This window comes from Natrix helvetica (assembly GCF_964273705.1).
Source record: "Natrix helvetica genome assembly, chromosome: 4".
In the NCBI taxonomy this organism is placed as follows: domain Eukaryota; kingdom Metazoa; phylum Chordata; class Lepidosauria; order Squamata; family Natricidae; genus Natrix; species Natrix helvetica.
The window spans coordinates 15,022,595-15,033,440 of NC_138550.1; the positions used below are offsets into that span (position 1 = coordinate 15,022,595).

The window sequence follows — 10,846 nt, forward strand, 5'->3', positions numbered from 1 at the left end:
GGATAGTGAACTCCAATAAAGTTGGTTGTTTTACCATGTTTACAATAAATGTGCTCCTATTGCTAATTTCAAATATATGACTAGGAGAAAAAATTGCTGACAGGCCTATTTTGCATTCACAATAAGGATTGTGGAAAGCCATAAATCTATATAATAGGATATAACCAAGCAAATACTTGGAACTGAATAATAGGCTAGAGAAGCATTTAACACACCGCTATAGCTTTACCTTCACATTAAATCAGTTATTATTCACACATCATGGTCTTTCAGAAAATAATGAAAATATTACATCCAAAGACTCAACTAGTTTATCTATCTATCATCTATCTATCTATCTATCTATCTATCTATCTATCTATCTATCTATCTATCTATCTATCTATCATCTATCTATCATCTATCTATCTATCTATCTATCTATCTATCTATGGTTATCTATCTATCTATCTATCTATCTATCTATCTATCTATCTATCTATCTATCTATATCTATATCTATCTATATCTATCATCTATCTATCTATCTCTTTATATCTATCTATCTATGGTTATCTATCTATCTATCTACCTATCTATCTATCTCTCTATTTATCTATCTATCTATCTATCTATCTATCTATCTATCTATCATTTATCTATCTATCTATCCATGGTATGTATCTATCTATCTATCTATCTATCTATCTATCTATCTATCTATCTATCTATCTATCTATCTATCTATCTACCTACCTACCTACCTACCTACCTACCTACCTACCTATCTACCTATCTATCAAACTATCTCCCTATTTACCTATCAATCTATCTACCTATCTATCTATCAATCGACCTACCTATTTATTTATCTAACATCTATCTATATCCAACCTTTATTATTTTATTATTGTTTTTCACACTTACAACCATTGCAGCCTCCCCATTGTCACGTGATCAAAATGTGGACGCTTGGCAACTGGCATGTATTTATGACTGTTGCAGTGTCCAAAGGTCATGTTATCCCCTTTTGCATCTTTGGCTAAGCAAAGTCAATGGAGAAGCTGGAATCACTTAACAACTGTGTTACTAGCTTAACAATTGCAGTGATTCACTTAACAACTGTGGCAAGAAAGATCGTAAAATGGGGTAAAATGCATTTAACAACTGCCTTACTTAGCAACAGAAACTTTGGGCTCAATTGGGATCACAAGCCAAGGATTACCTGCATTGAACACCAAACTAGGAGACGGTCAAGTTAATATCATGTAATACTTTGTTATTTAGGTAACAAAAGCTGCAGAAGCTCCTTGCAAAGTTTAGCTTCCTTGGACACCAAGGAAGTACCAAAGATGCTAGAAAATCCAGATCTGCCTCCAAAAATGTGCAGAAGATTACAATTGGATGCAGCATCGAGTAATGGCTACCAGAGACCAGGGTCTGTGTAAGTTTGTCCACATTTTGACTGCTTAAAGTTCTTACATTGGAAAGAAATTGGAAACTATTGGTAATCATGGAATTATTTCCTATATTTCAGGGTAGCAGCAAGAGCCCAGCTGTTTGAAAGTGGTTGCTCAGCGAAGCAGGCTAGGTAGGTCTTAACTATAATAATAGCTGTCCCTTTGAATATTAAGTCATATTTTACTTCTAAGTTACAGCTTCTTTTGAAATGCAGATACTATATAATGCTGGAAGAAAATCAGTCCTTACGTTATTAGCTAGCAGTAACAGAATATTAAGAGTTGAAAAAAATCTATGGAGATTCTCAGTCATCCAGGTCATGGCTGTCCCAAAGATGCTGTGTCTGTCTGTCTGTCTCTCTCTCTGTCTCTGTCTCTCTTTCTCTCTGTCTCTCTCTCTTCAAGAGACAACTGGACTTTCTGGATTTTTTTAAAGACGTTTCGTTTCTCATCTCAAACAACAAAAAAGCATCTTTGGGACCGAATTTTAGGTGTTTCCCCAGAATTTCCTCGCCTTCTTGTGAAAGAAATGTGGAGAAATCATGCAGTGGAGCTGGAATTGCTAGAGATTTAGAAGTAACTCTTATTAGAATTGATGCTTCTGAGCCTTCCAGAAAATATGGGATACAGAGATTCCATTGCATCCATGCCATAGAATAATGAACCTACAGACTTAAAATACAGCACAGTTGCTTGGAAGTGTAATAATCCATCAAGGAAACCTACCTAGGAATTCACAGCAACTGGACAGGAACTGACTGAGATCCAGTCTTAGAAATGTACAGAGTAGTCCTCAATTTATAATCTCAATTAGGATCAGTATTGGTTTTGTGACAGTCATAAATCAAAGCACTCCTCTGACCTAATCTGGTTTTGTTGCCATTTTTAAGTGGTCGTTAAGCGAATCACACCCTGAGTCACAACTCTGAATCCATTCTGCCAAATGGGCATCTTTTTCAGAAAACTGACCAAAAAAATATCACAAACCACAGCCACATTACCTTCAGGATGCTACAACCATGAATATGATCTGATTGCCAAACATCCAAAATATGGTTATGGGGCCCCATCAAAGGCAATTTGGCATTTTACGATGGCCAGAAGTGCTTTATAGGCCATAAATTGCCCTTTCTGAGGCAGTTGTCGTTCCAAACAGTTGCTAAGTGAACGGTTGTAAGTTGAGGACTGCCTGTACTTTGTTGCCCGTGGTCTGTGTAACAGACTTGCCTCTGAAGATGCCAACCACAGTTGCCGGCAGAACATCAATATATCTGTTGCTTAGACAGCAGTCACTAAACCTTGGAATGTGGAGAACTAAATTCCAGTCCAGTCCTTCCAACAGAGGGTTATGGAGGCAGACAGTTGTCAGGGTTCCAAGAAACACCCCCAACGAAAGAAGAATCCGAGGGTTGAGGCTCCTCAAAGTTCCATTTTATTAGAGATGTTATATTGGCACATCTGGGAAAACCCAAATCTGAAAGTTTCCAGGTTTTCCCCACCCAAACGAAAGTCCACGTCCCTGCCCAGCACCTTCATGTCCATCACCTGGTCCAATCAGGCACCATCCCAACTGGAGATGCCTCCCAGTCACACCCCTCCAGGTTCAGGGCAAGACATCCTTGACTCTCTGAGAAAGGAATGTTCTTTGGACTAAATTTATCCCACTCCATATAATTCCCCCCTCCCAGTTTCCCACAGCATTAAATGTGGCAGGCCTGAAGGCCGAATGCAAAAGATGGCTTCCAGGCCTGACAACAAAAAGGTTTGTCGTCCAGGTTCAAAGTAAATCATTAACTTCATAGAAATGCAAATGCCTTTGTGTGTCCTAGAGAGTTTGAGCTCTTGCACAAAAGAAGTGAGATTCTTCTTCAGGAACATGCAGCAGTTGGCAATGTTATTTTCACACTCTCTTTCACTGGCAGCTTTGTAGCAAAAAGAAAGAAAGAAAGAAAGCAACCCATCTTCAGAGAGGCATACAAAGAGTTCTTTGCATGGAACATAAGGGCCTTTAAGGTGTGAATAGTGAGGAGCGATGATTAGCAATGAGAGTGAAGAGCATCTTGACCAGCCTCCATGGTAGGTGTCAACCCTGAAGTGAACCTGGCTGAAGCCATCTTCGAGGCTTCAGGTTTCCACACAATGATGGGAGGGGGCAAATAGTTAGATGGGGTTCTGTAGACAAAACAATAAAGTGGGAACCAAGGACATTCTCACAGATTGCTGGCCAGAGGAGGAGCAAGTAACCAAGTAACCAGCCAGCATTTGATTGGAAAACATGACCAGTGACTTGGGGGGGGAAAGGGGAAAGTTTTACTTTTAATCAAGTGAAAGCCGCAGGAAATTTCAAAGTCGGCTTTCACCAGTTGTGCCAATATGATATATATCCAATAAACTGTTCTTCGAGGAACTCGCCTGCCTCGGAGTTTCGTTTTCTATGGGTGCATCACTTGGAACTCTGCCAGTAGGTAAGAAAAAACCTTGAGAAATATTTATCTGGAAAAATGGAAGTATCATTTGTCAGCATGCCTGGATTGGGAATCTCCAGAAGTGCAATTCCCAGAATCCTCAGATGACATCTTTGGCCATTCTGACTTGAAAAACTAGGAGCTCCAGTTGCAATATATATTAAGGGGCACCAGGTCAGAGTGGCAGCTAGTCCTCAACCTATGACCACAAATGGGACCAGAATTTCCATTGCTAAGCAAAGTGGTTGTTCGATGAGCCTGATTTTACGATCCATTTTGTTAAGCAAATCACTGCAGTTAAGTGAATCTTAGCAATCATTAAGCAAATCCAACTTCCCCCATTGACTTTGCTTGTCGGAAACCATCTGAGAAGGTCACCAATGATGATGACATGACATTGCAACCATCATAAATACATGCCAATTGCCAAGGGCCCAAATTTGGATCGTGTGTTGCAACCGTCATATGTGCAAGAACCAATTGTAAGTCAAGACTACGTCTATGTAGGTACTTCTTGCATATTTTTCAGTGTAGTTTTAACTTTGAGCTGCCCCTAAACAAATGGTTGTAAGCAGGGCTGAAATCCAGGAGGTTCTGACAGGTTCTGGAGAACCAGTAGCAGAAATTTTGAGTAGTGAGTAAAACTGGCAAATCCCACCTCTGGCTGGCCCCGCCCTCATCTATTCTCTGCCTCCCGAGTTGCAGCTGATGGGGAGGGAATGAGGATTGTGCAATATCCTTCCCCCGGGAGTGGGAGGAAATGGAGATTTTGCAGTATCCTTCCCCTGCCACGCCCACCAAGCCACACCCACAGAACCGGTAGTAAAAAAAAATGAACTTCACCACTGGTTGTAAGTTGAGGACTACCTGTATTGGATATGGGACACATTGATTGCTCTAGCAAAATATAACACTCCGAACCATAGTGTATATTCCAGATGTCCAGGTGAATTGTAATTTATGTGATATTCTGTACATGCTACCCCAAATGGTTCAGTTTTGCTAAATTGCTGACAGAGTGTGGCTGTATGAGCCAAACTCCTTCTTGTAACCAGAAAAGCAGCGGAGAAAAAGGCAGAGTTTTGGAGCCATTATCAGCGAAGGATATCCCGTCCCTCTTCCACTTTTGGGTAATTACCTAAGAAATTAGGGGAGGAATGGTTCCCCTAAAACATGTATAAAAGAGGAATCTGACTGTAAAACGGACTTTCACTACATAAACCAAATTTAGAAATTTGGGAAAGTTGTAAAAATTAGAGTGGTAGGTGTTGAACTGATTATATATATTTAATTTATCTATAGATAGGCCTGATTTTATTTTATATATATGTATGTATGTATGTATGTATGTATGTATGTATGTATGTATGTATGTGTGTTACAACCCCTGGTATGCCCAAATATATATTTCAAATAGCTTGAAATAGATCTATACTAGTCTCCCTTTATTTATTTATCAGCACAAATACAACACAAATATATATATATATATATATATATAATATTTTATTTTATATATAAAATATATATTTTATATATAAAATAAAATCAGGCCTGTATTTAGTGTTATCCATATTTAACAGGAGGTTTATTTATTAGAAAATGTATAGCACATTTCCAGCAAAGTATGTTGCCCTCAGTAAATAACAAAGGCTTAACTAAATAAAATGTTTTTTCATGTTAGTGGGAAGGTTATAAAAAAGAAAGAAAGCCTAATCTTTACAGATCTGGAGCTAACCTTTTTGTCATTGCGTGCCAAAAGCGTGTGCATGTGACAGCATACATGCATGCCCGTACCCATAATGCAGTGTGTGTATGACATGCCCCAGGCCCCCTGTGCATGCATGTGCGCCCCCTTGTGACACCACCACCCCGCATGCATGTATGCCTCCCTGCAGCCTCCTGGGACCAAAGCGGGCCGTGGGAGGAATGCCGCACCCCCATTCTCCCCCCATCCCATGTGTGTTTGTCACCCATGAATGCACACCCATCTCCTGCATGTGCCCCTCCCCCGTGCATGCATGGCAGAGACCCGGAAATCAGCTGGCCAGTGGTAGGCGTGCATGCGCAATAGAGCTGAGCTGGAGTGACAGCTCACATGCCCGGCGAGAGGGCTCTGCGTGCCACCTATGCCATAGGTTCACTGTCATGGATCTAGAGCCGGGATGGCGAACCTATGGCATGCGTGCCACAGGTGGCATGCAGAGCCATTTGTCACGCCACGCAAGGCATTGCCCTCTCAGCTGGCCAGCGCGCATGCGCGTGCTGGCCAGCTGAGTTCAGCCTTTTTTAAAGCCATTTTTCGCCCTCCCAAGGCTCCAGAGGCTTTATAGGAGCCTGGGGAGGGCAAAAAGAGCCTCCCCCTCCCCCCTTCCCCGGAGGCCCTCCAGAGGCTTCAGGAGCTTTCGGAGTCTCCTGAAGGTCGCTGAAGCTTCCGGAGGGCCTCCGGAGGGGCGAGTGAGGCTGTTTTCACCCTCCCCAGGCTCCTATAAAGCCTCTGGAGCCTGGGGAGGGTGAAAAAAAGCATGCAAAAAAGGGACTGTGGGGGATCGCACATTGCATTATGAGTGCAGCAGGCCCGCGCACAATCCCCCCTGTGCTCCACCCCCTTATAGCATGCGAGCCAAAAAAGGTTCGCCATCACTGAGTGTCAGAGAAGTAACCAAGAAGACTATGAAGTCTTCTATGTTCTAGTTCCTATGAAGAACAGTTGCAGCAACTGGATATGTCTAGTTTAATGAAAAGAAAGTCTAGGGGAGACATGATAGCAGTCTTCCAATATCTCAGGGGCTGCCACAAAAAAGAGGGAGTCAAGCTATTCTCCAAAGCACCTGAAGGCAGGACAAGAAGCAATGGGTGGAAACTGGTCAAGAAGAGAAGCAACTTAGAACTAAGGAGAAATTTTCTGACAGTTAGAACAATTAATCAGTGGAACAGCTTGCCTCCAGAAGTTGTGAATGCCCCAACACTGGAAGTCTTTAAGAAGATGTTGGATAACCATTTGTCTGGAACGGTATAGGGTTTCCTGCCTAGGCAGGGGGTTGGACTAGAAGACCTCCAAGGTCCCTTCCAACTCTACTATTGTATTGTATTGTAAGACGCAATCCCCAACAAATATTTTTGGGTAGCATTGGGAATAAAACAAGGGTTTCTTCAGAATTATTAAAACACAGGATCTATTTATGAAAAAGAATGTAGTATTTGGAGGAGTTTATTCCCACCTCAAGTAAAGCTTCCAAGTAACAGACCCAAGGCAATCAAAACTCTGAGGCCTGGAGTTTCCTCAAATGTTACTTGATTATAACAATGGTATACTTTATACATTGAAGCAGACTAGGATCCAACAGAATGTTTTTAAACAAAATAACTACATACAGGTAGTATTTGACTTACAACCAGTCACTTAGTGACCGTTCAAAGCTACGATGGATCTACCAAAAAGATACTTATGACCTGGTTCTAAAGTTCCATTTGCTGCCCCCCATGGTCACACAATCACAGTTGGGTGTTCAGCAACTAGCTCACATTTACCCCTGTTTGCAGGGTGATGTGACTAAGTTGAATGACATTTTTGCTTAACCAGCATTTACTACTGATTTGGTGCAAAAACATATCATAGTGAGGCATGTTAAGCAATGGGTTTGCTTAACAACCGTTGACATTCACTTAATGTCCATGGCCACCACAAAAAAGGTCTCAAAATTACGTTGATCACATAAGTAACCCTTTTTACCACTGTCACAATGTAGGACCATAACGGGCAGGCTCGTAAGTCAAGGACCACTTGTAACTGGATTTATTTATTCATAAAAGAGATTGACCGCCCATCTTACCTCAGGGGCAACTCTGGGCGGCTGGATCCTGCCAATAATTTTGCCAAAACATTTGGTAGGTCAGTCCCACCACATTTTAGAGAGTGCCTTACTTTAGTTAACTGCAAAAGGGCCTATTGGTTTGAAACACTTCATTAACGGATGTATTTCCCATATTGCAATTTTGTTCTACTGGAGTGCTCTTCCATTCATAGATCTTTTTCTTTTCTAGTCTACAATGTTTGTTTGTTGTTACTGTTTTCAAGGCAAGCCAAGGCCATGTATTCCTGTAAGGCTGAACACAGTCATGAACTGAGCTTCCCGCAGGGGGCAGTATTTTCCAATGGTAAGATGCAAATTAGCTGCTATTGTCCTCGTAGCAATAACATTACTAACTCTAGCACCTCCGTTCAGCTTTAAAGAGCTGTGAGGTTGCTTGTATGTTCATTATTGCAACACAATTATTCTTCATCATATTTACTTTTTCAAGGGTGACTGATAATGGGAATATGAACGTGTGCGTGTATCATCCTTCCCTTTTAACGACCCGATAATCCCTTGTGGGATGGAGTCTGGGTAACTGAGTGGAGCGGAGTGTTTACTGGCCGGATGCCCTTCATGGCACCAATGCGGAGTTTTTTTTAGCAGAAAAATTCTCAGTGTGCCCGGAGAGAGAAATATCTGCCTCTACCTCGGATCAAACTCACAGCCCCCTGATTGTCAGGCAATAGCTCCACTTCTAGGCCACTGCACCACAAGCATGTTTGTTTGTTTGTTTGTTTGTTTGGATTTATATGCCGCCCTTCTCCAAAAGGACTCAGGGCGGCGTACAACATTAAAAAACACACATCCCAAAAGTTAAAAAAAAAAAATTAAATCCATATCCAAAAAAACAAACCGAATTTAAAAGACAATACATTTAAAAATGAGTTAAAATTAACAGGCCAGGCCGGCTTGCTGGAAAAGCCAACTTTTTAGGGCGCGTCGGAAGGACCGGAGGTCGGGGATTATGCGGAGCTCCGGGGGCAGCTCATTCCAGAGGGAAGGCGCTCCCACAGAGAAGGCTCTCCCCCTGGGGGTCACCAGCTGACACTGTCTGGCCGACGGCACCCTGAGGAGACCAACTCTGTGGGATCGTACTGGACGGTGGGAGGCTACTGGCGGCAGTAGGTGGTCTCGCAGGTACCCTGGGCCTAAGCCATGGAGTGCTTTAAAGGTCATAATTAATACCTTGAATCACACCCGGAAAACAATCGGCAACCAGTGCAGGCCGCCTAAAAGGGGTGTAACATGGGAGCACCTAGGTACCCCCATGATAACCCGCGTGGCTGCATGTGTGTGGAGACATGCAAATATTATTATTATTTATGTTAAACATGTGTCTATGAGAGAAGACCGTAATCAATATAAGTCATACATTTTCCTTTTTTCTTAACAGTATATCCATCTGTGGAACCCGGGTGGCTAACAGCGACATATGAAGACAAAACAGGACTTGTTCCAGAAAACTACATTGTCTTTCTCTAGTGATAGTAATAATGGACAGCAGTTTCTTCATGGTATCCATGGTAACAAGCAATAAGCACTGTGATTTTTTTTTTTAATCTGACACAGATATGGAGGGTCTCCCAGCTATCCCCATTTATGGTTGACTCCCTTCTGTTTCTGCAACTGCAGATTGTGTAGCTTATGTAGAACAGAATTTAACGAAAACAGTCGAGAGGATGGAGTTTGTTTTGTTTTGTTGTTTTGTTTCAGTCTGTGTTTTTAAAACTGAACATGGTACTTTCTCTGTCTTCCACTGTTGGTAACGAGAGAAATCACTTTATTTTTTTTCCTTTATGCACAAAATCAAATCACCTGAAAATGAATATGTTTTTTTTTAAAAAATTATAATAATAATAATCTGAGCGACTGATTCTCAGTTGGTCCCTATCATTTCAAGAAAAGCTTGTATTTAAATTGTTAATAAATATTCATAGATTTCACTGTTTGTAAAAGCAATATGGATGTTTGATAGGGATACACAAATGCGTTCCTTGGAGCAACACTTCATCAAAGTGATATTTTTTGTTTCAAACGGCATTTTAAAGCGGTATATGTGCGTTTTTGGTTTCTCTTCCTTCACTTCTATGTTTTATCCTATAATTATTAATAAATTATATTTATAAAATCTCACTGCTGTTCTAAAATACATTGGAATGCCAACTACATAAATAAGCTGCTGCTGCTATTATTATTATTATTATTATGTGGTTAATCTTTGGAGAGATTCACAGCTTTTGGGGCTGGTTGGTAGCCTAACAACTCGAGTCCTAACCAAGGACCTAGGAACTGTTAAGGTTACGTCGAAGGATATAAGCTGTTCCAAGTAGGGCGGTTTTTTGTAGAATCAGAATGTTCAAATCTGATAAATTTAAAATTTCCAAATAGCGAGGTAGTCCTTTAGGTATTGCTCCAAGGGCTCCAATTACAATTGGGACAACACATGATTTCTTTTCACACAGTCTCTCAACCTCAATTTGCAACTCCCCGTATTTTGTGATTTTTTCTTGCTATTTATCTTCAACTCGTGCGTCACCAGGTATTGCAATGTCAATGAACCATACTTTTTTCTTTTCTATTATTATTATTATTATTATTAACCATTGCACAGTCAGCCAGATGTTCAGACTGGGTTTGGCATTTTTGTCTACCTATAGACGTGATGGTGAACCTATGGCACATGTGCCATGGGTGGCATGCAGAGCTGTCTCTAGGGGCAGGTGAGCCGTCTCCCCAGCTCAACTCCATCGCGCATGCGCCTTCCTCTGGCCAGCTGTTTTTTGACTTGCTGCTGGGGGGTGGGCCGCATGCGGGAGACGCATGTGCATGTATGGGGGGGTGGAGGGCATGCTCGCTCAGGGATCACATGTACATATGCGGGAGGTGCACACATGCGCGGTGGAGCTGAGTTGGGCAGCGGCCCATATATTTGTGTGTGTGTGTGTGTGTGTGTGTGTGTGTGTATGTATTTGTGTTACAAATCCCAGTAAGGGTATGGCTAGCTGATGAGAGCTAATTAGCTCAAAATAGATCTATACTAGTCTCCCTTTATTTATTTATCAGTACAAATATAACACAAATATAT

At 41.5% G+C, this 10,846-nt stretch overlaps 1 protein-coding gene across 2 annotated transcripts in view; it reads left to right on the forward strand.

The window, feature by feature from the left end:
* ARHGAP42 (Rho GTPase activating protein 42) overlaps positions 1 to 9,894 on the forward strand; it is a 177,918-nt gene extending 168,024 nt beyond the window's left edge. The window contains exons 21-24 of one of the 2 annotated variants that reach the window (XM_081951231.1): positions 1,267 to 1,423; positions 1,517 to 1,570; positions 7,983 to 8,062; positions 9,155 to 9,894. In XM_081951231.1, coding sequence (XP_081807357.1) covers positions 1,267 to 1,423; positions 1,517 to 1,570; positions 7,983 to 8,062; positions 9,155 to 9,243 — 380 coding nt within the window. In that variant the 3' untranslated portion in view covers positions 9,244 to 9,894. The remainder of the gene's footprint in view (positions 1 to 1,266; positions 1,424 to 1,516; positions 1,571 to 7,982; positions 8,063 to 9,154) is intronic. The other variant, XM_081951232.1, reaches the window with a different exon arrangement.
* Positions 9,895 to 10,846: the final 952 nt, after the last annotated feature.